The sequence below is a fragment of the Rhea pennata genome, chromosome 2 (assembly GCF_028389875.1).
Source record: "Rhea pennata isolate bPtePen1 chromosome 2, bPtePen1.pri, whole genome shotgun sequence".
NCBI lineage: Eukaryota > Metazoa > Chordata > Aves > Rheiformes > Rheidae > Rhea > Rhea pennata.
Window position 1 is genome coordinate 22971162 of NC_084664.1, and position 27324 is coordinate 22998485.

Below are 27324 nucleotides of genomic sequence, written 5' to 3' on the forward strand. Positions count from 1 at the left end.
AATGGTATGATTGTTATATGCATACATTTGAGCATATTTATCAGATAGCATTCCAATGACTGAAATAATAGACAAAGAAATTAATGGATCATGATTTTAGGTAAAGTTATTCCTGAAAACTTTTGATTTGTTAATTAACAAAGTACTGTCCATAGCAGAAGACTGTTGTCCTGTTTCTGTGTCATGTTTCTGTGTCCTCCTTGTGATGAATTAGGATCATGAGTCTGGTATGTAGCTTGAGGGGGCATATCTCACAGAAAAATTTTCTGACAAAAGACAAGATCTTTCAGGTGACAAAGAATGACAAAAAAAAAAAAAAAGATTCTTTTCTTCAGAAATCACCCCTTTTTACCCTTTATCTTTGACACTAGTTAAACTCTTAATGTTAGTAGTTAAACTCAGAATACATAGGGAACAGTCATGCAAATGACCAGCCTTATATTTGGAGGGACTAAGCTGTGATTTCATCGTTTCCCTCTAAATTATTATGCATATTAAAGTATTATGCATGAATATTATTACACTGCAGCTGTGCGATGTTAGAGAATAGGTTTCAGAGATCTGCATGAGCCAGTTTAATTAAGTCTGAAGTTAAGCATAGTATTCTGCTCACTCTCTCAATCATACTTTCTAAGTAGTGCAACTCTGCTTATTTGTTAGAAAGTCTTTAAGAAATCTACATTCATTTCTTATTTTTGCAACCCGCCAGATCTGATATAAGGGAACTGAGGACCAGAATGAACCGCCAGAGTCATCAAGTCCAGCCCACATCTTTATCCCTTTTTGTTTTTCTTTTTTTTTATTTTGTTTCTTTTTGCAAAGACCTTTATCTTTTTTTTAATCAAATTAATTAAACAATATCTTAAAAATAGGTGTTTCTTTTCCCCTTTTTGCTTCTATTAGGTAGGCTGGAAGATTGCTCTAGAATTTTACTTCCTAAAACTTTCTCCTAATGTCATTATATCTGTATTCATGGACAGTTTCTAAGTTTTGGAGCTTGTACTGTAACTAGAGAGTGCTCTAGTTTTATTGTCCTTCATGCTTCATGGTGTTTATCTCTGTCTCCTCTTCCTTCCTTCCTGCTTCCTGTGTAAGGGTAGCTCTATTCCCTCCTGTCCTTCATTTGCTAAATTAAACAAGCCAGCCTCTTTTAATCTCTCTTGCATGGTGATCTCCTAATTCCCCACCGTTTCTACAGCCTCTCTCAGTACTTGTGCTAATTTGATTTCCAGAATATCAGTAACCAGTGTTATGCACATTTTCCAGGTGATATACCACCATTACTTTGTACAGTGACATCAAAATTCTCTGTTTCTAATGGAAACATCTCACACGGCTCATATTTCACCTTGCCCTTTTTGCAGCCAGATTACAAAGGATCATTTGGCCTGTGATCAGCTGACACATGAAGATAGTTCTCTCCAAAATAAATCTTGCGTTCAAGTAGCATTTTATAGCAGATATTTTTATTCTGAGTCTGCATGCCTGTGCTTCCAAAAGAGCTTCTTTTTAATTTTTTCTCAGTTTCTGGCTTACTCTACTCTATTTTCTTCTTTCCAGCTCATAATGTCAAAATGCTTTTTTTGGTGGTCACAGGAGAACTGATGTAACTGATTTTAATATAAGACTTGAAGTAGAACAGGGATTATACTGTTTTCCAGCTGATATTGTCCTTTTTATCCCAGAAATCAAGAAAAGAAACCTAGATATAAAATCCTCATCTCCTGGGTTTGATTGTGGGAGATGCCTCAGAAAAACATAGTGTCTCCTTATAGCTAAAGACTGCATTCAGTTTCCACCACTGCTGCTTTGAAGAAATCGGGACTCCTGCCTTTTGTGTTGATCAAGACATCTTTTTCAGTTTCCTTTTTCTGCTTACCTGAGTTTTAGGTCACAGTCAACTCAGGTAGCTGCAACTACGCTTACATTGCATATTTATTATAGGCATAGAGTTCTGGTAAAAGCTAGACAAATTGACTCAGAAATAAGAAACTGCAAAATCTGGATTCTGTTTTTGGTATATGGTGATGATACTCAGCTGTAGATGTTCAAGTTGAGTTACAAATCACAGGAGTGCAGGATGTTTGGTCTTCTGTCTGTTGGAAAAATAGGTTTCCTGCCAGTTTCGTATGCATATTAAACTCACTCACCACCAGCGAACCTCTCTTTATTTACAACGAATATGCTGAATCTTCAAGTCACCATGTACATGTTTCTTTTCTTTTTAAAGTGTGCTCACACCAGTACAGTAGTGAAACTGGCGTGTTAACATCTCCAAACTATCCCAATAACTACCCTGTCCGGACAGAGTGCACATATGGCATCACCGTGGGAATAAACAAACAAATTGTGCTGCACTTCACTGACTTCACCTTGGAGGGGAATAAACGCTGTACAGAAGATTATGTAGAGATCAGGCAAGCCTAATTATTTCTTTTGTCCTTATTACTGATAATCACAGAAGTTGGCCAAATCCACTTAGGCATGTGCAGAAGCTGTAGTTTTAACTATACCCCTGTGCTGGCAATGTGGGCAAAGGGCTTATTAGAGAACATTTTTAAATGCCATCTTTTCCTCTTGCCATTCTGTTTCTTTGTCCCCTTTCCTACCTGGGAAATTGCAGTGCTCAGAGTGAGCACATTTTCTGTAGACAAAATGCCTTCCTACACCCTGGCTCTGACTGTGTTCCTTAGCACAGGCACAAAGAGTTTGATTGCTCACTTTGTGACATCTTCTGTGTATTTTATGTCAATAGGCTTTAAACAGCAGCTCTTCTGTGATGCAGCACTAGGAACACATGCATAATCTGTGATATTTGGCTGTGCTGGCATCATCATTAAATTTAGGAAATTGGCATAGTGATTTGTAGTAAATTTTACCGGACAAAGACAAATACAAGGGGTAGAAAGCAGTATTTGCGGGAAGATGCTTACAATATACCTGTGCCAACTACATCTCCTTTCTGTGGCATGTTGTTGTATGGGATTTGCACTTTGGAGTGCCATGCACCTGTTTTTCCTCCTCGTGAGCTAGCTCTCCAGGTGAACCACATCTCCAGAACTACTGTGTGGTTTCTCTCTGTGAGTGTATCATGAGTTTCCATGACCTCTCCAAGTATGATGATAAAACATGGTATGACGTTATCCTGAGCATTGTACCAGATACTCTGTATGGCTTATTCCTCTTTAAGGTCCCCCTTAGAACAAAACAAAAAATTTTTACTGATGTTGCAGTACTGGTTGGACTGCGATACTGAATTCCTGCTGAATTAGCTGGTTCTTTTCAGCTGTACATACAAACTGGAAGAAGTTATGTATACTTCAATATTTTCTAAATGTTTCATCTTTTTTTATTAAAAAACCATGGGGTTATATTTAATCTAACTTTATTTTAACAGATAAAACATTAATTCAGGGTTGACCTGAATTGTAACTGTTTTCTTTTTCACTCAGAAACTGAAAACATTCAGTTATTGCACAGCTCTAACCCTGGTGTCCTTGTGAAGCGCTCAGTGGCATTGATTAGGTTTTTGGACATGGGGTCAGATGCTTACTAAATGTAACTCAGCACAGTTCTGCTGGCGTGACTGGATTTCTGTGGGTTGTTTCATCAAATCTGATAGCCTTAAATGGGGTAGGCAGATAAGCCTTAGATGAGGTGCCACTTTGGTTTCTTGTCCTGAGGTATCCTGTTGCATTCAATCAACTAAGAAAACTGTTGATCTGACCACAGCTGCAGAGGCCAGGATGCAAGCTAGAGGGTTTCTGGCACAGTTCCTCAACTGCTAGTAACCTGAGACAGTAAGTCTCAGCGAGCAGTTTAAGCTGTGAGGATAGCAAGAAAAGGGCCTTCAAAAGTGGTATGGCGTATCTAGAAATTTCTCTCAAAAGGAGGTAAAAGCCTATGAAAATACAGCTGAAAGTCTTATTGTCCACTTAACAAACATCATATTAAGATGACACCTACATATAAATAAAAATATATTTATTATTTTCCTGATAAACTGTAGGATATTTATAATATGAAAGTGCATGTCCTAAGATTATAGAGCAGTTGATAACCAGGTTGGCACCATCTTTTTTTTCTTCTGTGAGATGTGCGTTGGTAGCACAACAAAACATTGGATGTGTGTCCTGCCTACAGAATTAGGAAATATTACTGCTCCTTAATTGAAAGACTGGAAATAATTGGTTGTAGAGACATTTGCAAAGGCCAAGAAGATCATTCAAGATGTGCTTCATACCAATTTTGAGATGTGGGTTGCTATTAGTGTGGTAGCAAATATTTTTTAAGCAAAAGGAAAAGGTCAACCCATCTGTTTTGGGGCTTGGCTAAACAATGAGAAGTGGACAAACTCTTTTTCTCTTCAGATTAGGAGCTTGCCTTTGGCTCCAGCCATGATTGCTACCTTGCAGAACACAGAGAAGGAGGTGCTGTAAGGTACCGCCTCTGCAGCATCTCGTGTCCTTGAGATGTGTCTCGCATTTCTCCAGTGCATTGACAGGCTTGGGACTGGCTGATGAGAGGAAGCGACTGGACATTACCAGCACGCAGTTACCGGCAGTAGGGCCTCTTACTGCGAGCAGCAGGACCCCTCTAGTACATAGTAGCTGTATTTCTGTGGAAGATGAAGAGCCAGGATTAGCTCTCCCTAGGCCTGGAGGAACCCCCAAAATTATGCTTTATTGCTCTCCCTCTTTGTCTCAAGGTTTTTCCTCTCTTTCATTCTAGAGATGGAGGTTATGAAACTTCTCCCCTCCTTGGAAAATACTGTGGGGTAGATCTGCCTCCTGTTATATTCTCTCATGGTAACAAGCTGTGGATAAAGTTTGTAAGTGATGTGTTTGGCACAAGAAAGGGATTTTCAGCACACTGGGATGGTACATCAGCAGGTAAAATGAGCACATCAAATATAAAACCATTTTAAACATCTCATTTTTGATTTGTTTCTATTTAATTTCTCTTCCTTTTTTTAGCACATCTGTTCTGCCTCCCATCTCCTAAAATCTCTCTGCTAATTATATAGCATCAAGTATTCAGGTTTCTTGATCCATGGGCTTTCTTTTCTCCATGGGGAAGATATATCATTTCCTAGGTATATGGTAACATGAATTTTCTCTTGTGTTTAGGAATTTAGTGGTAGCCATGGATACTGGTGGTAAACAAAAAGTTTAGTAAGGTTTCTCTTTGAAGAATAACTGCATTACAGGAACAGTCTTCAAATTAGATTAATATTTCTAGCTAGAGGTCCTGTTGCAGGACAAAGTATTTCTATCTATTCCTTGTGTTACTTTTTGGCATGTCTGGGTGTTAAATGCTGGTATGGTTTCTTTGCCCCTTTCAGGTTGTGGTGGGACTTTGACAACAACATCTGGCATCTTTATGTCTCCCAACTACCCCATGCCATATTACCACAACTCAGAGTGCTACTGGTTGCTGAGGGGGAACCAAGGGACCCCATTCGAAATCCAGTTTGAACAGTTCCATCTGGAGTATCACTCAAAGTGCAACTTCGATTACCTTGCAGTATGTACACTATGACTCTTTGCTCCATAGCTGGCCGCTAAGTAGAGTATAATGAATGTAAAAATTGAGAAAAAAGCATGTGGTCCTGGTCTTCCGATGTTCACACGTGGGCAGACCCAGAATAGGAAAGCTCCACACTGAATTGCAACTTTCGTATCAGAGAGCAGTGAAGGGAAGGGAGCAGTGTCTGTGTGGGTGCACACAGGTAAGAAAAGCACTGACGGCTACATCCAAAGGCCACTGAAGCCAGAATCTGTCTCTTAACTTTGCTTTGCTTTGGATCAAGGCTTTATAGCATGCTATTTTGGAAAACTACAAGAAAAAGGGCACGATAGGGACCACAAAGCTATTGTTAATCCCAAGTTCCATATTCGAATTGTTGCATAAATGGTATGAATATTTGTATCAGTTGAAATGGAGTGCAGTTTTTCCCCTTTTGGTGAGTAAGACCCTCAAAATCCACCAGTATTTGATTACTGGCTTCCTGTTGTTCCACTAATTTGCTTTTTTCTGAAATGCCTGTCAGGCTTCCTCTGAACAGAAACACTATTTAACCTCTTGTGCTCCTAGTGGGAAAAAATCTCTAAGCAGACATTTTTGCAGGGAGATTTGCAGGATGCAAATCCTTGTATTTGTACTGCCACCATCTTCATGAAATTCAGCAGTTATTCAGGATTGTGCTGTCAAAGTTGAAATAGTTATAGTTTCTCAAAATCTGTAACAAGCAGAATCACCAAGATTGTATTTTATGCGTGAACTGACACATTTGTCTTCCTATGAAATTCTCCACTCTTTTCTCTCTCTTTTTTTTAATCTGAAGGTATTTGATGGTAACAGCAGCAATGCCAAGCAGCTAGGTAAATTCTGTGGGAATCAGATACCACAACTCATCCGCTCCAGTGGAGAGAGCATGTATGTGAAACTAAGGACAGATAGCAGTTTGCGAGGTGGAGGGTTTTTTGCTAAATACAAACAGGGTAAGTAAGTAAAAGAAGACGAGAAGAATATGTTTCCACAATACAGCTTGCTCCTGAAACTACTTCTTGCAGCTCATGATCTTATTTATTCACATCCAGAGGACAATGTGAATACATATTATTGAGCCAGATACTTTAATATGCTACAGTCACAGAGCACATAGACCTAAAAATTATCAAATTATAGAGACTGCTGTAGGTCTGTAGGGGACCATGAGTTCCCATTAGGTTTGAACAACAGTAAATGGATAATGAAAAAAGTGTTCATGTACACATTGCACATACAGTATTTACAAGGGTGAAGGGGCATTAAGCTTTGGCTCCCTCATTACTTGAAGAAATCACAGATTCATCTACCATGTACGTTTTATACTGCAAAGTCAAGACAATATATTAGAAGATTTTTTTTCATTTATTAAATAGACAAAAAGAGCATTTACAAACCACTCAGATATAGAGCCTGAACTACCAGAAAATGTGTGATCCACACTTTACATTCATACTTAATTCCTGAAGATGCATATGCCCTAGAGGAAATTTCTAGTGGCTTGCCCAAAGGCTAAAAATATGTAGGTGTATGTTGGTGTAAAATAAAGATGTTTAGATGTCAGATGCATTTATGTGTATATGAAGAAAAGGTGACGATGATTTGGAAAACATTGCAAAGGAAAACATTGATGTTTAAAGGCACCTTTATGCCTGGTATGTTTCTAATAAAATCCTGATAGCGGGGGTAGCAGCTTTTGCCCATCTTGCATTCTTCAAAATCCATTTCGTGCTCTTCATCCTGTCCTTTCTAACAGTTGTATGCTTCAGTGCAGCTCTGCGGATAAGCCCCGCTTCACCTGACCCTGACCCTCAGATGTATTTTGGGCATTTTGAACTCCTCAAAACACAGACCTTGCTGCTCTGTAAACCATTTGGCAAGAATCCAAAAAAAGTGCAGGGGGTAGGTGTAATGTCCCTAGTGAAGGGTTTTGCAAGTGGATCTCAGCTATTTCTGCTGTTCAAACACTGCAGATTTACTGTACAAGACAGCGTCCTGGCCTGCTCGCTGCCTCCTGCCCACTCCTCAGTGCGTTAGTCTGGGCTGCTCCCTGGTACGGCCTGTGTGCTGTCTCCAGATGAGGAATTACCTGTATTAGCATTTTCTGCCTTTAATGAAATCAGACTCAGGAAAATGAGAGTCACTGACCTAGTGTCATAGTTGTTGATTCACCCTTTATCTAGTGTAGTTTCTTTTTGATTTTTCTCTGCAGTTTAAGGAAAGCTCTCATTATCCCAGGTGTATGTCCAGTTCTTCTGCTAGGACGATACTGGATGACTCACAAGGAAAACTATGGCTTCTCTTTAAAGGATTTCATGCTCACTTCCAATTCCTGGAGCTAGAACATCCAATATAAGCAGTATACTTTCCATTTGTTGTTTTAGCTGGGGATTATTTATTTTTTTCTTATCCAGTAGGCAATCTTTGGTAAGCCCTCCCCACCTTGGAAATTGTTTAAAAATTATTTAAAAATGATGGAGGAAGGCAGATCATACACCACATTTCTGTTATTAATTAAAAAAAAAAAAAAAACATGTTTCTAGAATAACCATGTATTTAAAATCAAAGAAATCAGGAAAAAAAGAGTATATACTACAATAAAATAACTGTCTGATGAGTCTGTCAGGGTAGGAGAAGAAGGATATACTAGAATGGAAAGATCAAGTTACAGAAAGTCTGGGTTTTGCTTACAATGTGTCCTATGTATCCTTCGATACGTTGCAATTCTCTTTCTGCCTGATTTCTATAATATATGAATATAAATATTTCTTTTCTTGTAATGGTATCAGTAGCTTTAATTAGTAATTTTTTGAGATCTTAATGTAAGATGCACTGCACAAATATAATTTACTATCATCTTTTTTTTCAGTTTGCCATGAAGTACTGACTGTTAATCGTAGCCATGGCATCTTGGAAAGTTTAAATTATCCAAATAATTACCCATTAAATGAACACTGCAACTGGACCATCCAAACTACAAAGGGGAACACACTCAACTATATCTTCACAGCCTTTGATGTAGAAAGTGGATCTGACTGTGGCCTTGACTACCTAAAGGTATGTACCCAGATTCTAGACACAAGAAGAATCACTTCTTTCTGAGGAAAGGAAAACAATGAGAAAGCACAAAGAGGAATTCACCTTACCTAAACATTAAAAGTCAGGCGTTTAGTCCAAATGATTTGTCCCTCTTTCTTTGCAGTCAGTAGGGATGCAAGCATTGCCAGTGAGTAATTCATCCTACCTGAAGGCAGATGCCTACAATAAGGAGGATGAATCATTTTGCAGGTGCCTGTATTTGCTACAGAGAGCCTAAATACCACCTTAGATCAGATGTACTAGCTTTTATGGTTGAAGTTAGATGACATGACTTCAACTTCATGTAAAGAAGCCTTAGTTAGATAGAAGCAGAATAAATCCTGAGATTACTAAGTGGGAGATGTTCAGTTTCAAAGTCACCAAGGCAATGAGGCCAGATGTTTAGTTCTTGATTTTTATCTGAAAAGAAGCAGGGAATGTTTAGAAACTTTAAAATGTTTCATTTCTACTATTTTTAATGAAGCATCGCTGTGTCTCCTGTTGATATTTTCCTTTTCATAATTAATCTGCTTCTCTGAAAGGATTTAAGGGACACTGAACTTACCACAAACAAAATGAGACACTTCTAGCCAAATAAAATAATCCAGTCAACCTAAAGCCAAATATCTATTATTTTTGTTTCCTCAAAAATTTTAATTCTAGGACAACTGAAAAAATACTTTCAGTTTTCCAGTTTTCAAAGTGGGAAGTACAGTGCAGTCCTGATCACTGCAGCGCTGTGGGTTATATGCTTCTGCCTACCATTTTGCTGTTTTGCTGAATTAATCCAGCCTTCAAACCTCACCCTTGTACAGGATGCCTGCACACAGCCCCTGTGCTCTACTTAGCTTTTGCACAAGAGGAACTGAAATTTAGGGCAGTATCACAGCTACTTACAGCCAAGGAGAGGGCTGTGGAATAGTGCCCATGTTTCTGGATGTTCACACTCTGGGCCAGTCTTGCAGAAAGTGGAGCAGTAGGCCTGGTGTTGGGCTATATGTTCCCTCCTGATGTCCTCCTTTGCTCCCTCTACCTCCTTACCATGCCAGCTTTCACAGCTCAAAGATGGGTAATAAACTGGTAAAAGTGGTGTCCTTCCAGCTTTCTTCTGCTGGGGCCAGGAATAGAAAGAAAGAATAGACATGCAAAGAAATTAACAAGAGAGCACTGTACTGAGAACTAACAGAAGGTGCTTAAACCCTGGATTGTTTTTGTGAGGAGGCTGAAAAGGAAACATTGGAGCCAAATGGAGAGGCCAGTGCTAGTCCTAAGACGTGTAAGATGCCTTGATCCGTAAAGGGCAGGGGCCTTGCACACAGTAGCCAGCCAGTAAGGAGCAAGGGACTTGCCAGAAGACTCTATTCTAGGTGAAAGTCAAGGATGAAGGAATAATGCCAGAGGCAAGGACCTAGTCCAAAGCACTTAGAAGAACAGAAATAAAACATATCACAGGGAGGGAGGGAGAAGGGGAGTAGCAAAGTACTTGCACTCTTTGTTTTAACAATTTCTCCTTGCTTGCAGTCAAAGAAAATAAAGATTGAAAGAGGTACAAAGAGGAAAATGCAAGGGAAAAAGAGAGTCATGGAAGTGTGTTAAGGAGACTTTAATTTGCAATTCATGTCACATTACTTGAAAGTCTTTCTCCAAATGCCATTAAGAAATACCACTTGGAAAAGATGTTCTCATTTTGTTGTTACACGCTGCACAAATATGTGCCATAGTGTAAAAAAAGAGAACAAGGTTGAACGGGCCAAGGAACGGAACAGTGTCTGCTCCCACCCTGCGTCTTGCGAAAGGAGAACATCTTGGCAAGGGTGTGGAGTGCCCAGTGGTGTAGGGGAGAGGGGGAATCATCTGGAACAAGTCTGCAGTTCACTGTCTAAGCAAAGTGCAGATATCTGGGACTTTTCTGTCCATGTGGAATCTGACTCCACTGCAAAATGGGAAAAAGGTTGATGATAAAAAAAAAAAGGCACAGCCGTTCAGCTGAGATAAAATTACTTTTTGTCATTTTGAGATTCTTTTATGGTAAAGAGACTTAAAAAGGGAAAGTTGTGATGCTCTGGCTGAGTATAATACTGAGAAAACAGAGGTATAGTCATGTTCAGTGCAGTCCAAGTGGGTGGTGCACGGGCCACATGCCAGAGCCCTTCACCATTTTCTTGGAGGAAATGCGAAGTTGCTGCTCAGGCCGTTTCCACATGGCTCCATGTGCTGCTGTCACAGGCAGGGTGGAGCAGGCACTCTTGTCCACAGGGGCTTTCAGGTCTCGCTCTTCTCATCCCCTTGGGCTTTGGCGCTCTCCTGTCCCTGCCCCTCTTGCTCTCTCCCTGCCCTGGCGCTCTGGGGCGACCAGAACAGGTTTGGTGGCAGTATTTGCTGCTACTTGCTGGGAGGCTGGGGATGGGAAGGAAAAGGGCTAGTGGTTAGGTGGGATTAGTTTATGATCACAGTGGAGGTAACAGAGGGAGTAAGGGAAAGAGATGTGCGTTAAAGACAAGGTGTCATCTGAAATGTTACAGCAGAGATGTGACCTAGCTGAGCCAAGAGTACAACCAAGAAATGCCGTAGTTGCAGAACAAAATGAAGAACAGAGCTGCTTTTAAAAGTCAGTGGAGAGAGAGATTTGATGCACGTGAAAATATTTTTACAACATTATAAATGCCTCAAACTAGAGCTCTGATTTTTTGGAAACCTTTCTGAATTCTGAAGGGAAAAGCGTGGTGTCTGTGGTAGGGTGGGGAGAACTAAAGTGGGCAAGCTGCATTCATATGTACTGCTGGGCCTGGCCCAGGCACTGCGGGTTTGGGCCCAATCTCTGCACTGGAAAAGGGCCTGTTCTTGACTTTTGTGTTTAATTATGACTTCTGCTTCCAACCCAAACCCACATGCAGTATATGAGAAGTGTATTCTGCCTTATGACTAATTCAGTCTGATACACACACAAAATATTCAGCTTTGCTATTTGCTCCCTGGCTTAGTTCACATGTGAGTCAGAATTTAAAGATGTAGAATAATGACAAAACCAGAAATTCCTACACACAGGTATTCCTAGTGGTTGCCAGTGATACTGTTGTCACTTACAGCAAATAGTCTGTTTCAAATACAGGATATTGAACAAGATACTCAGATGCCCAATGTATGGTTGTCCCAGATCAAAATGCAATCACAACTGTATAATGAGAAGTCAGCCACACATTGCATTACCTATTTCTTTTTCTTCTTTGCTGACAGGATGCTTCTTATGAACCAGTCTGCCCTTTGCAGCGGCAGGCTGGTGTTACCTGGGGTGTGCAGCATTTTCCCCTAGCAGGGAGGCCTGAGTAACTTCTGGGCAGGCCCTGCTTCTCCATCATTTTGCAGCACATGCATCTATTCATACCTATGCCAAGTAGGAAGGAAGGAAGCCCTACGCTTCTGACTCAGTGGCAATTTTATGCCATTGCATATAGGTTCCAGTAACGAAGTGGGGCAGTGTGGGAGGGAGGCAAAACTGCAGATTTTTGTCAAGGCAGTCTAGCATGAATCTTATGTGAGCACTTTCTCAACAAATGAGCAGTGTGTAGTGTTTCATGGTCTGTCAGAGGATGTTGGCTCATTGCTAGCAAGACTCACAGGATGCCTGGTATTTTGCAGAGAGTTTCAGCAAAGTTTCAAGAACATGAGATCGGCTGCTTGTGATAAGGACATGTGCAGAAGTTGTAATGATATGATACGAGGCATATCGAATAGCAGACTGTTTCCAAGCGATACTGCACTAACTATAATTAGACTGGATGGTCTTTAGATTATATTGTGTGTTGTGGCTTGGCTTAGTAACGTACCATTAGTCTTTCTAGAGGAGCCATCAAACTGTAGTTAGTGAGACACTGCAGTCAGAGACATAGAAATGTTATTCTTTCCTCTGAACTAACCAGGTTGATAGCTGAATAAGCATATATTTAACCTCCCATCTTTTGTGATGAATTGTCTTCTTACTTACCGTGACAAAGCATAGTATCCACAGAGGCAAAGCTATTTTATAAGTAAAGAGAACATTATGTTATTGCCCTTATGATTAGAATCTTGCAGTAGAATTGAAATTTACCCCTTTCTTATCCAAGAAAAATATTATTTGAAATCAACTAATCTTTCTGTCCTTCAGCAAAAAGCTCCCTCTGTGTTTTTATACTCACAAAGCATAACCTTTCCTTGAAGTCCAGTATGTTTAGTGTCCGCTTTTAACATGCACAGGGAAGACCTTGCCTAATCCTTTGCAAGAAGCCACTGGCCTGATAAGCAGACAGTAAGATGTTGCTGTGCAGCAAGACAAGCTTCAGAACTCCCTGTCTGAGTCTCACACCCTTTGGCCAGGGAAGTATGTATGACTAATGTCTAGTGGCAAGGATGGAAATACAGTTGTAAGAAATGACATTCTAATACATGTGGATAGTGCAGAAGTACATTTTTATTGAGACAACTGATGGCCTGATCTGCAGTCAGCAACCACAGTGGTCTTCCTTCTGCTCCAGTGCAGGGCAGAATTACTCTTTGGAATAAATCACTTGCTTGCTTACTACCAATATACTTAAGTAGTCCAGAGTCTTTCAGCAATTAGGTTCAAGATGGTTAAAATATCATTGCACTCGTATATAGATGTTATCAAATGAGTACAATAATTCATATGGCATCTGCTCTTAAGTACTGTTTCATTTCCTTCTGGTGGTAACAGGATATGTGCTTTTTTTCACTCTCTTTTTTTTTTTTTTAACCACAGTAGCATTCCAGGGATGTGCCATAATATCCTTTTTCTCCATCAGGGAATAGTGCATTAGAAAATTGTTGCTTGCCCTTGGCTGGTGATCCTCCTTTTAGCTTATCATAGTAGAAAAAGCTTTCCTTGTTTCTAGTTTTGCTCTCTTCTGTGCTTGTAACTAGTAAATGTGATTAAACTATATTAGGAGATTAACATTGTAACATTTTACATGTCTGTGCTTTTTTAAAGTGCTGCAGGAATTCTCCAAACACAGAGAATGGCTTTGCTTATGGCCATACATTGATTTGCCAAATGTCACTGCTAGTACTTCACCCTGGGGAAGCAGATGATATATTAAATATACCCATCCAGGTTCTGCACACAGACATCAAATTACAGCCTGTTGGCCAGACTGCCGTGGTATCCATTAACGCATTAGCATACAAACTGGCAGCAGGCCAGCCCGTCCTTGAATTTCTTCAAGGGTTTACAAGTCTCCACAAGAAGTTCTTTAGAGTAGGACTATAAGGATAAAAGTGATAATTCTCCTTGGGTTTCTGTGGCAGGCCTCACAGCGAAATCATAGCTCTTGCACAGATTTTCATTGAGTGAAATGGATGCGCTGGAAAAGGAGAGTGTCAGACCAAAGACACTTCCACCGTAGGGAAGACTGGCTAAGGGCTCAGAAAGATTTTCTGTTTTCCCATTTGCCTGCATTGCCAGAATTGAAGTGCACTTTGGTTTTGCTATCTGCAAGGTTCTTACAAGCAGATTTTGAACTGCCCATGAAAAAAACCCTCAAGATGGCATAAAATTTGTTGGTTGTGAAAGGGTTGCATGATCCCTGCAGAAACCTCAGATGACAAGTAGCATGAGTGACTCAGGCAAGGAGCAGAGGCTCCACTGTCAGACACACAGATGAGTCAGAGTGCCAGGCAGTCCGTGTTTCCCTCAGCCTGCCAGCTCAGAGCAATGTGATTTTGCCTGTACCTTCAGGAAAAATCTCTGTACAATGATGTGACTGTGAAACATGAGTGTATGAAGTGGATGGCAGTGTGCATGCCCCTCGCTAGGGAAAGGGAGTTTGGGAGTCATCTGGTTCCAGTTGGGGTTCTTTTCTCCTCTGTTCAGCCTCTGTCTTGCAAAACTGTGCTGGACAGCTTGGCAGGCCTATGTGGAGCTATCTGTGCAATGAAGAGACTTATCCCACTCAGCACAAGCACCACAATGGAGAGGAGGAGAAATCCCAGCTGAACCAGGCAAAGCTTCTCCTCCTCAAAGGGAGGCCTTCAAAAGAGCTGGAGGCTACCACAGCAGACTCTGAAAGAGGTCTTATCCACCCTCTTTCTGCTGTGCCCATGGGCAGGCAGTTTTGTTTTCTTGACAGCCTAATAGGCAGGAATATTTCTTTTTTTTCCTCATCTTCATTTGCCAAGATGAAGCTGCACTCCTCTTCAGAGACCATAGCTCTCTAGGACGCAGACTTGTTTGAGTAGGGGCATCCCCAGAGCAGATCTTGCCCTTGGTGGCCTCTGACAGTGCCAGTTGCTGGTGGCCCAGTGGGTCCTGGCTGGTGAAGCCATGAGTTGGGACACACAGCTCGCCTGGCTTTTCCAGCGCTACGTGCCCCCTCCACACCTCCACCAGCATGCCTGATATAGGCCTGAGGATTTAAAATACCATGCTGAACAAATGCAGTTGTGATTGCAGGGTTTGGACTTGCTTGCTAAGGTCTCCTGGGCACTCTGTTCCTAAACGGCAGTTGTTTCCTATGGCTGCATCTTAAACAGTTCTACAGCTTTATTCAAAGATACAACTGTATTTCTTAGACGTATGGTAAATTCATAGCCTTGCTAAAGAATATTTTCATGTATGACAGAAATGTATCCTTCCTAGAAAGATAAGGATGAGCAGATTTGCTAGAAATGTTAGAAAATCTTACTGTTTTCTTTGAGAAGGTAATAAACTAAGTAATGTAAGAGAGAAACACTTCTTTCAAACATATGTCACTGCGGCCCAATGTGCAATTTAATTTCGCTTGACACTTTCAAAGGGCTCTGAGTATTTCAGGGTCAGGTTACGAGACAAAACATAGACTCAGATACAATTCTTCTTATTAAAAACTAGACATGTATACATTTCCATATGTTAGTTAAATCCCAGAGAGATTATCCGGTATGATATATGTCCAGTGAGGCACAATTTCAACTTCTGCTGTATTGCAGAAGAAAATGGTTAAATTAGCGAAGGAGAGGCGGCATTGCGTGGAGTCGAGGAGGCGGCCCGCAGCTCCGGCCCGCGATCGCCCAGCGGCGGTGAACTCAGCCGCCCGGGGCCCCTCCGGCGCCCTGCTCTGCTGTGTCCGTAACTCCCCGCCGGCTGAGGTGCTGCCTGCAGCAGGTGCCCGGGTGGCCCACGGGCAGGCGTGGGCGCCCGCCCGCCCACCGGGCTCTGGGCGCAGAGGGCCGCTGCAAGGGGGGACGTTGCACCTCGGAGCAACGGGGTGGGGGGGGGGGGACGTCTGGCTCCGTTAAAGAAAAGGGAAGAGAGGGAAGGAGAGGCAAACGGGAGGGGAGACCAAACCACTGAGGGATGTCACCTCGGTGCCCGCGGTGCAGAGGGGGACGTTTGGGAGGGCGGCTGCGAGGCCTTGGCGACGGTAAGGAACGTCGATCCGTGCTCAAGCCACGGCACCTCAGCCCCGTCCCCAGGCACCTCTGGATTAGCTCCTGAACTGAGCTCCTGAAGTCTACCTTGTTTCACTGGAAAAGCTGGTGGTGGTCAGAGCAAAGGGTCTTCTCTGCGACGGGGGTCTGCCTGTGACGGGTTTCCCGCTGCTGTTACACGGCAGAGTACCCGCTGGAGGAAGCCCCTAGAGCCCTGCAGCGCCGGGGGGACGCCTGCAGGCACCTGCCCTGCGCCAGGCAGCGGCTCCTTCCCGGCACGCTGCTAACGCAGACGGGGCTCTCGCTGCAGGGCTCTGTAAGAAGGCTTTTCAGACTACAACCGATTTCTATCAAAATTCAAATTGAGATAACAATTGGTGTAATTATTGATAATGAAATAATGATAACCGACAATAGAGTTAATGTTTATAAAATGGGAATTGTCAGTATCCACCGTAGGGAAGGGGCTTACTCTCGTACGAAGCTGTTTCAGCTAAAGGGTGGAGTTTTTTTTGCCATGCTAAGGATCTTAAAACGTGCTGCAGCTGTTAGCATTTTTTGCCTGTAGCGTTACCTGCCAAAATCATTATGAAGTCCTCAGAATTTCTGATGGATGCTAAAAGTTCTGAACAAATGAATAAATTATGAAATGAGTATCTATCCAGAAAGGGAGCATGCACATTCTTCCCAACGAATACCTGGAAAAGGGTCCTAGAAAGAACAGAACAGAGATAAAAAAAATTCCCAGTTCCTAGAGTCAGTATGGCCCTGAATGAAGGAAAAATTTTTCCTCAATTTTCAGCAGTTTGGAATAGCCCCACTGACAAAGCAGGCCCTTAAATGAGAAATGTATCCTAGAAACAGAAGAGAAACTGTGGCTCATTAGATCTGCATTCAGTTTCACTTGCCCATATTTATATGAGAGCAAAACACGTTTTTAGAAGTTCAAAATGCTCCGTGAAAACACACAGCTGTTCCCTTCATTTCTAAGTGAAAGACAGCTTGAAAAAAACCACTGTAATTCTAGCTGCTGTAGGCCAGCCTCTCTCAATGAGTTACAGCTGGCCAAGCACTTGAATTTCCTGTGAACCGCCAGTCTGAACCCAGAACTACAGGGCAATACTGCATGAAGTGATTGCTATAGTAACCGTTATTTGTATCTTGAAAAACTGACGGACTGCTTTCAGGGGAAATTACATAGAAATGTGACGTTTGCTGTCTTAGATAAAAATAACACTCTGTTGATGAATCAAAATTACAGAAGATTCATGAAGATTATTTTTTATTTTGATTTTGAAGTTGCTGGGTATGATTTATTCTGAGGTTCCTCAGTTTTTTTTTTGATCTGCAGTCACTAAACCTAACAGTTAATTGTTGAATACGTGTCTTAACACAGAATTTGCACCTCATGCAGAGCACAGATTCATGGTCTCCACATTGATTCACTCTTCCTCATTCATATTTTTCTGGTGTAAGATTTCTATGGCTTGAAGCCACAGAAATATGAGTAGTGTATACCACAAAGCTGTTGTAGGAAGTAGTACTATTAACAAATCTAATTGGAGCTGACTTTATTTCATTCTGCTGAGCCTAAGCCATGAGCCAATGCGTAAAGCTCTCAGCCTGGCCAGGAAGGTCACAGCTGTGCTGCTGGGAAGAGGACACCTCATCTGCCCATGGGGCAATACTTCAAGCTTTACATTTGGAAAGATTACAGAGGGATGTCAACCTTCTTAACACCTAACCTTTACCATAATTTCATATTTATTATCACACCCCTCAAGTCAAGGCTTTTCTAGAACCACCAGGGATGGGTATGAAGTTGGAAACTTTCAAGATTTTCTGATTTCACCTAGTGAAATTATACGAAGGGAGCAATCGTTCTCTTCTTCCAATACATTTCTTATGCTCTGGGCATTTCATGTAGTTAGAACTTCAGAGTCAGAAGATATACAAGCTTGACTGACTACTTGAGAATTTTCAACCACCTGAGTAGCTTTCTTGCCCCCAACTACATCTTAAATGAACAACAGGTTTTCTGTAAGTTCTGCAGGACCAATAGCTTGAACAGAAAAGCTGAGGGTTTAATTACTCATTCATTACCATATATGAGTTTGCTAGAAAACACGCAAAAATTTATAGCTAGCATGGTTAATCAATGTTTTCTGTAATGTAGTACTTCCATACTATGAATGTTCATTGTAGGCGAATTCTTAGTGGAATCAGAGGTATTTGGAAAAGAGCTTTGAATGGAGAGCAAAGATAAACAAACCTTGGCTGTTTTCTAGAGATCATAGATTTGATACTTTGCATGGAGAGAATTTTATGGTGATGGCTTCAGAACAGAGAAAAGTTTCTGTTGAAACTCTGAAATTGAACATGCAAAAAATTCAGTGTTCAGACAGGGTTTCTGTGCCAGAAGTTTGCTGGATTGTTTTAGAAAGATATGTTTTGTGAGAGAAATCAGATGACCTGGGGCAAAGTGATAAAAAAGCATGAGAGTTGTTGTTTTTCTAAACTTTGAGAATCATAGTAACAAAAGCAGAAATAATAAAGCAAACTGGACAATAACTGGCAATCTAAGATCTTAAGGCAAATGCAGTTTAGCTAAAATGTCTGATTTTTACCAGATATGCAAAATGATACATTCCTCTCCTTCCCCTTCCCCCCAATGATACTGAGTATTGGGATATTTTATGAAGAACATAGACAAAGAACATATTCAGTATGATTTACTGCATTTGAAACAAGTCACAAAACTAGATTTTGAAACACCCTTTAAGCATGTTCGGAGACAACTGATGTAAAGAGATTCAAAAGCTCTGGGCATCCACTATTAACCAGTCAAAACACATATATAGTATTTTCATTTAAATATGAGTACATGATCAACTTCAGAATTAAAGATTTATAATACAGTAATATTTCCTTACCATTTTATTTGTTCCTTTTTTTTAGATCAGCTTTAAGAGTGTGATGGTAGCTTTCTCATCCATGTTAGGGAATAAAAAGATTTTCAGGCTGGCTACATCTGTCAACACCCTGACTGTCAAAATACTGTCACATAGAATATGAGATCAAATCTAAGTACAAAAATTCAGAAATCATGATAGAGGCCACTCCTCCAAATCAGAACACTGTCATAAGATAGCACAATAAATAAATGCACGAGAAGTTTGCCTTGCAGTTTTTGAGGGTTCACTTTGCTTTGTTCTCAGTTTGTCCTCACAACTCTGGGAGCCTCTTGTGACACTTGACTCCTCTTTCCTCTAACACTACTTCGGCGTGTTCAAAATCTCCTGAGTGTGGCCCTAAAGAAATGAAGGTGCAATGTGAGTTAGCACCAAGCGGTTTGGAGGCAGTTAGCACGTGTTAGATGCGTGGTCAGATTGGACCCATGACATCCTCTTTTTCTTTCCATTTCAGTTCATTGCTGTTTGCCTTTTATCTTCTTCCCCAGCAACCCCCAACAGACACCAAAACAGAATCAGTAAAACCTTCCTACTGTGCACAGCGTGCAGCCAGGTTTAAAGACATTTTGCAGTTACATTTGGTTATCGTTTCATCCAAATCTCACCATGGTTCCCGTAGCTCATTTTGCTGTGGAAAGGTGGCCAGTGTGAGAAGCCTTACAGCTTTTTCTTTGACATCGTTTACAAAACCTTCAGAATTGTGGAGCTGCTTTTTATTCACTGGGATATTTTTTATTTCTTTTCAGCTCTATGATGGGCCTGATGCACACTCCAACCTGATAGGCACTTTTTGTGGACAGTCTCTTCCTCCGGCAGGGAACACCACAGGAACCAGCCTCCATGTGGTGTTTTACTCGGATGGACTGAACGCTAGAAGTGGGTTCCAGATGCTGTGGCATGTTAATGGTAAGCTAACCAGATTTTCTCTGGGAAATTGTGTTTCCTTTTTCTCTGAACTTGTAGTGGAGCCCCAGCTTATGTCACAGCTATGGCTAAATAGAAGTAACTCATTATACCTCTGAATACATCACATTTCTGCATAATTCCTCAAAGACTTTTCCAGGGGATATGTCTGCACACACACACACCTAAGAAGTTCTCAGGCTGGCTGAGCACTGTTTCACCTGCTGCAGTAGTTTCCTTCAGTGCAGTGATGAGGGGTGTCTGCAGAATTTCTGCACTGAAAAGGAGGTGTACTCAGTTACAGGGGAACCCTTGGGTGCCTTGGGACTTCTAAAGGGAGACACTCAACCCTCATTTTGCCCACAGTTCCTGTAGGCCTGTGTTCTCTGTGCAAGCTTCTCTCTAGTTGTTTTTGCGGTCCTTGCGTTCTTGGGCAGTGCATTCACTTCCAAACCCCCTCCTCTCTCCCTCCGTTCTCTGCATGAAATAACACTGGCGAAGACGTGCTGCATGGTGTTTTTTTTCTCTTGTGCTTGTGTGTCACGAAGACAGTCACAGGCCTCATTAAATAGGCAAGCATGCATGCCAGCTATAAACAAATCTGTTAATGACTGTACAACTGCAAACTATACCTGCAGCTCCTTCTGAAGTAAGGCTACAAATGCAACTTTTTCACTCCAATTATTTAATGGCAATATTGCACTGTAACAAGATCAAATTGTATGCTATTTACATGCCATCAAAGAAGATCCGACCTTGAAAATAATTAAATAGCCACAGTTGCCATCTCTGTCTAATCAGTGCACACCATTCAGCTTTGACAGCATTGTAAAGCAGCTGAAATCGGCTGCAGAGGCCCCAGGGTGGGTTGCTGAGGTGTACGGCTTGCTACACGCTGTTTGCATAGGAGCTCCTTTGCACCGCCACAGACTGCCGGCATTCACGGGTTCCCAAAGGGCTCTCTCCGGCTAGACAGTGTTGTTTTGCATTCAGCAGAGGTCAGGGAGCATTTCTGGGCAAAAGAGGGGCATATGCGGGAAGAGGGAGCTGTGTGGCAGGAGCCAGCAGGGGAAGTGCTGCAGCACAAAGGTACGTCCTTGTGCTTCGAGGTGATGTCATCCCGGGGCTGCACAAAAGAAGAAAAAGTGGAGGCTTTTATGCACGGAGCCAGATGACGTCAGCTCTATACACTAGCCATGGTTCTGGGTTAACTTGCTTTTCTAAAGCTCTGAAAGCTTTCTGAAATCTGCCTGCTTGGTAAGCACTCTTGCACTTTCCCTCCACTCTCCCCCCACCACGTTTCCTGGACTCTCTGACTCTCCCCCACCCCTGCACTCCTTTCTGGCACTGACGCACGCTGCTCCTCTGTCAGCCAGCACTGCCCTCTGTTAGCTCCTGGGCTGCAGACTTCGGCCTCACACCCCCTGTGTCAGGCTGTGTCTGAGCAGCACAGCAGGGTCTGGGGGTGCAAATAAGGCTGGCTCCCGGGGAATGTCGCTGTGGGCTCTGCACATCGCAGCTGCAGCTCGTGCCTGTCTGTAACGCGAGTGCAAATTCCTTCCGAGCTGACCACAGACATCTTCCTTCCGTATTTTGCAAGCACTTCCTTTTTTCTCTCGATTTGTCATGCACAAATATGGGGGTCCGTCCTACTTGTAGTGGTTACAGTTTGTGGGTATATACCATTATATACCATATAGGCTGGATAAAATTAGACCTGTTGCTGTGGTCGGTGTGCCGTATTAGCTTCTCCCTTCTGAAAGTCTTTTAAATGCATGAAAAGAGCTCAGATGAGGAATTCCCCTAGCACAGGGGAACTCAGCAGGAGATGCAGGCTTTGAGCTGGGTGTTTCTGAGTGAAGCATTCAGGTCTTGTCTCTATGGGAATTCAAGCTTGGGTCTGTTAACATCTCACCTGACGTGAAAATAACAAGCTGTATATATTGTGGAGGGAAGAGACTTCTGCTCAGCTAACAAATGTGTGCACTCCAGAGTTCAAGCTTCTGTGAACTATTTCTCAGGCTATTCTTCACCTTAACTGGCAGCTGTGGAGCTGTCTTGGAGATATGTATACATCCACTTGCTGTGGTGATAAAAGAGAGCTGTGTTTAGATTTGCCACCATGTATCTGATACAACTCAGTTCAGACACTCTGTCTGGCAGCTTTGCTGGAAGCTCTGAGATGATCAGAAGCAGCCAGAAGCTCACCTCACTGCTCACCGACACATAGAGCCCCAGCTGCTGCACAGGGCACAAATCTGAAGTGTTTTGAATTTGCATCTGATCCACTGTTGCTGAGCAGTGTATAAATTTCCCAACGAAACCCAGTGTTCAGGCTTTCCCAGAAAGATGCTAACTCATCTTGGGAGAATGCTTTTATTTCTGCTTGGCAGTGTCTTATATCATTTTAACTTGGATACAAAGCAATAGTGCAAAGAATACAATTTAAAAGTGGGTTTGGTTCTGAAATAACAGTGTCCACCTAAGGGGCTTTCTTGACTAGTCTAGATTTAAATTTGATTTGGTTATATCACTAAGGTTTTCTTCTTCAGCCAAAGCCTCAGCAGTCTTATTTACCAGAGGGAAGCTTGAACCTGCAAGGTGCTCATTCCACTTCTATTGTTTATTAGAAACTTGGCTACAAAGATATTTTTGATAATATTGTGGCCCTTTAAGAAAGAACAACTCTTGGTAACAGCCTGGATTTTGCAAAGATGGCATGCCAATTGAATTGCTTCCTTAAAAAAAAGAAAAAAAAACAGGAGACCAAAAGGCCAAAGGTCTCTCAGTGCAAAATTACACCAGTGACAACTGTCACTATCTGAGAAGACACATATTTCCTAGACCCGTCACTTACCTTATTAAGCAATGTGCATGTGGGAGCTGGCAGCTTTAAATATACATCTCTGCATTTCTTTGAAAGCTTAATCATTAGGCTGCATGATTGGGAATACAGCTTACAAATTAAATTTGCTCCTCTCAGCATAATCAGAACTGTGTCTGGTATTCTGTGACACATACTAATTTCCCCCTTGAAAAAGAAGCAAAGCACATTGCTGAGAAAAGAATAATGTAGCCCCAAAGCATTGCTGTTCTCCTTCACCATCATCTTCTTTTTGTGGATTTCCCTGGGGAGCTGTGATTGATGGGCAGGGAGTGGAGAAAGCACACCATACAATAACCAAAGACTAGGCTTTTTAAGCATGTATGACAGAAAGACAGTGAAAAAAGTTTCTTAGTCCTTCAGAGGTACATAACGGAAGTGGTTATTCCATTAAGATGGAGAAATCATTCATTGCTGATAAATGCCAGGCATGCATTAGGATTACAGAATCACAGAATGGCTGAGGTTGCAAGGGACCTCTGGAGATGCAGCCCCCTGCTCAAGCAGATTATAGCATTGCAGTCATTCAGGGAGCTGAGACAAAGGATTTCCTAAGCCTGAAGCCTAGCTCGGCTGCTGATTCCTTGTGCAGCCTTGGACAAACCATCATGAATTCTGTTTTCAAACACGACCATTCATTTTCACTGTCTTTTTGTCACATTACGTCTGAAGTGCACAGGGCCGGATCTTTTGAAGTCCCGAGCAGCTGTTAGGAGTTGTGGGTGTAGCGTGTCTTCAGAGCTGGCTTTTTGTATTGCAGTCTGGCTATTAAAAACATGGACGTTTTCTCTACAAGAGGTGAAGGTGAACTCATTTCTGTTTCTTTAGTAAGCTGAGAAAACCTATAAACTAATACTTAGGAATAAAGGCCAAAATTTTCTTAAAGTGCTTGTGGCTGAACAGTTTGATCAATGTCTGAGAGCTAAAGCATATCCTAATCTTTTTGTTTTAAATCACTGAACACCTGCAGCTGAAAAGGGACATGTGACCAGTTAAGATCTCAGAGGATTCAACTCCTGCATTTGGGTTTAAGTGTCTGGGTCCCAGTAGTGTGGTTTTTTTCATTTAATATCCATCTTAGTGGTATCAGACTGGAATCTGCTGAGGAAAATGACCAGAATTCAAAAGGCTGATAAAATAATAATTATCAAAGCTACAGAAGTGGTTAAAAAAGTCGTAAGGAGGAAAAACATTTCACACTTTAATTTTTACTCTTCTATGTAACCCGCTCATCACAAAAATTACCCACTACTTCAGGGGATCTTATTCCCCGCAGTAAATCCATACAAGAGAACAAAAAAAATTCAGAATCACATCCAAGTTATGGTTCATGCACTGTTAGTGGTGTAAAGGCAAATGTTCTTGCAACATGCCCCTTACAGCTACAGTCGGGTAATGTTGACCGAAATGTTTCAGTACAAGCACAACAAATGGAACAACTGTGAATCCTTTCATTTCCCTATCTCTGGTTTTACATGAGCAGTGCCAATTCACTTTATGCTGTGTGGAAGGGATCTTCTAGTGTGTGCATGAAACATATCCCTGAATAAATCTGAAAACGTTGCAAAAACCCTGAGGTTTCCACAGATTACTGCTTCAGCTGTAATTATTTATGAGAGTAGAGATTCTTCTTCAGTTAACGAACACCATCTGCTAGCCAGCCAGGCAGTAATATGGAAAGACGTCTATAAATCATCCCGTGTACAATCCTCAGTGACTACTAAGATTTTAACCAGAGGAAAGCAAAGCCACCAAATACATGTTTCCTGAGCTTTCTATTTGTTGCCTGATTTCCTAGCAACTAACACGACATTAGGTAGTTGTTTTAAGCACTTTTCAAGGAAACTCCAAGGCCTTCACACTGCTAAAACAGTATCTCTCTCCCCGCCCCTTTTCCCTCAGTTTAGCTGTAAATTTGAAGTTTCCAAAATGACTCCGAACCGAGCCTACGCCATACGCAGTTCAGCCACAGGAAACATTTCCACAGTGCAGCTGTCCGTGAAGCTGCCCCGATGCAGCAAGACCACGTACTTCTGCCCTGTGGAAAACTTCTAAAAGTGTTTCGCTAGGTACAGAGCCATTTCAGACTCACTGTAGTTTCAGTGGGACCTGATGTCATGCAGCAATTTGTATAATCTGCCACCTCATTTTCAGCTGTCCCTAAAGCCCAATTATTTTTTCCTTCGTTGCAATAAACAGGATAAAAAATATTTGAATAGAACAAAATCTAATCTGATGTTTGCAGACAATTGTAAACATTGTGAGAAGTTTTGGATAAAGCCAGAGATCAAGACGTTAAATTAGCTGAGCTGACTACTTCATCGTTTAAACTTTTGCGATTTCGGTATTTTAATAAATTAGGCAAACTACTGCTATATGGAAATTACATTCTAGGTCAAACAGAAATATATTTCTTAGCTTGTTCAGAAAATAGGAAAAGAACAGGATGCATACAAACGTGTGCTGCAAAAGACAGGACCAGCACTACTTCTGAAGTGTTCCTCTTAAATGTCCATACATATAAACATGCATATATACATGCATGTATGTGTGTAAAAGTATAAATATATATACATATTGGCCAGAAAATAATTCAAATGAATGTCATTTCTTCCTGATGATTTGAGCTATCTGCCAAGGCATGCATTTCAAATCATAATTTAAACATCTATGTGTAACATATAATATTAAAACCAGTTATAATTTAGTTTCCCTTCATTACTTATGTTTGTGATCTGATCAAAGAAAGGGATAATGTTATAAGAATTTTGTGGCTAATGAACATGGGGAAGACATTGAAAATCAGGAATTCAATTCTAAATTCACTTTTTAAAAATATTCAGGAAAATAGTTGGCAAGTAATAAGAACTCATAATGTTCTAGGCACTGAAATACAGACTACAAAGCGGCTGAATGAAAATTTGCTTCTGAATTTGAAATAACATTCCAGGACAATTTTTTTTTTTTTTTTTTTAGTTCTAAGGCTGGGCAAATATTTCATAGAAATAGTTTGTAAACATTTCCAAAAAAATTTGCTATCATTGAGTTTTTGTCACTTGAATTTTCCATAAACTCATAGCAAATGAGTTTAAAGGCAGGAACATTTGTTAAAATAGCTAAGTGTTTCTGTAAAGATTTTGTTAAAATTATAAGGCATCTATATTTTCAGAAAAGCATACCAGAACAGAGTCTTATCTCATCTATATGAGAGCAGAAGCACGATGCATGAACTCCCAGGGAGTTTGCTCTGATGTGGAGGTTTCTGCTCTCATATGGAGGTCAGTTCAGATGGTACAGGTGTGAAGTTCACATATATGCAAAGATTAGCTTGTTCTTTTTTTTCAGCTATTTTTCAGAGAGTACTTAGAAATAAGCAGAAGCAATTGCTGTTTTGTTTGCAAACAATTAACAAAAGATTGACAACATGAATTCAGTACATTCATTATAAGAAAAGAATCATGCAGATCTAAACGTTACCTCCATTTTACTGGAGCACTTGAATTGCTTCTTTTAAAAATACTGCTTCTGGGAACGTTTTGCAATTGGAAGGAAATAAATGGCACATTAACAATAGTTTGATATTCATGTGCTTCACATACCTCATCCAGGGAATATCAATAGAGCTCAGAGAAAATCTAAACCACTCTTGAGAGAGAGCGTGAGTAGTGTGAACGCTACCTGCCAGGGCTGCAGGGAGGGAAAGATCTGTGCCTCGAAGAGCCGCACACAGCTTCCCACTCATCTGAGCCATTTTGGGTTTAAATAAAAAACATGTCTTTGTGGCTATCAGGAAACTCTTAGTAGGAGAAGCTGAGTCATAACTGCCTGTTTGGTTTTAAAATGTTCCCAGCTTTCTTCAGGCCGAGACAAATAGCAGTTGGCTTTGTTCTCGCCTGCTGAAACTCCCCTGCTTCCCCATTCCCACCCCCTCGGAGCCGGGCCGCCTAAGTCTGTCTGTTGAGAAATCTTTCCCGTCCCGAAGTCTGCCCTCAGTGGCCATGTCATTCCTGCTGCTGGGGAGAAAGAAGTGGAGTAACTGACACTGCAGATCCAGCCGTAGGTCTCTCCCTCCCACGCACGCCTTTTTTCTCCAACTGAATAAACCGAACAACCTGGTTTCTTTTAAGGAAAATTTGACAATCTTCTAGTGGAAGCACAGGGAAAAAAATGTGGCAGAGAGTTACATTGAAACCTTCTTTTTCTCTGTGCCTCTGCTGAAAGGTTCCTGGATAACAAACGTTACGGGGTTTAACGGGTTTCCACCGGAGCCGGCAGGCGCTGGGGAAGCAAGTGCAGCACCTTTTTCCATTGTGTTTATCTCTCTAGAGGGCCTGAAGGCAGGATTGGTTTTGAATACACTTAAAAGCTGCTTTTTCTCCTGACTGAGACATCTGTAACTTGATAACAAACCCTTGTGTCTGCCAGGCAAACCTTATGGTTATGGAGCATCACGCTCTGCAAGGTGGATGCAGTCTCTGGGGAGAGGGAAGAACAGGACTGAGTCTGCAGCGATTCACCTGCGAGGTCAAGCTCAGC

At 41.5% G+C, this 27324-nt stretch overlaps 1 protein-coding gene across 1 annotated transcript in view; it reads left to right on the plus strand.

The window, feature by feature from the left end:
• CUBN (cubilin) overlaps positions 1-27324 on the plus strand; it is a 142788-nt gene that overhangs the window by 31793 nt on the left and 83671 nt on the right. Inside the window, exons 23-28 of the mRNA XM_062569066.1 lie at positions 2231-2417; positions 4732-4892; positions 5345-5526; positions 6347-6503; positions 8420-8607; positions 19748-19907. Of these exons, the coding sequence (XP_062425050.1) occupies positions 2231-2417; positions 4732-4892; positions 5345-5526; positions 6347-6503; positions 8420-8607; positions 19748-19907 (1035 nt within the window). The remainder of the gene's footprint in view (positions 1-2230; positions 2418-4731; positions 4893-5344; positions 5527-6346; positions 6504-8419; positions 8608-19747; positions 19908-27324) is intronic.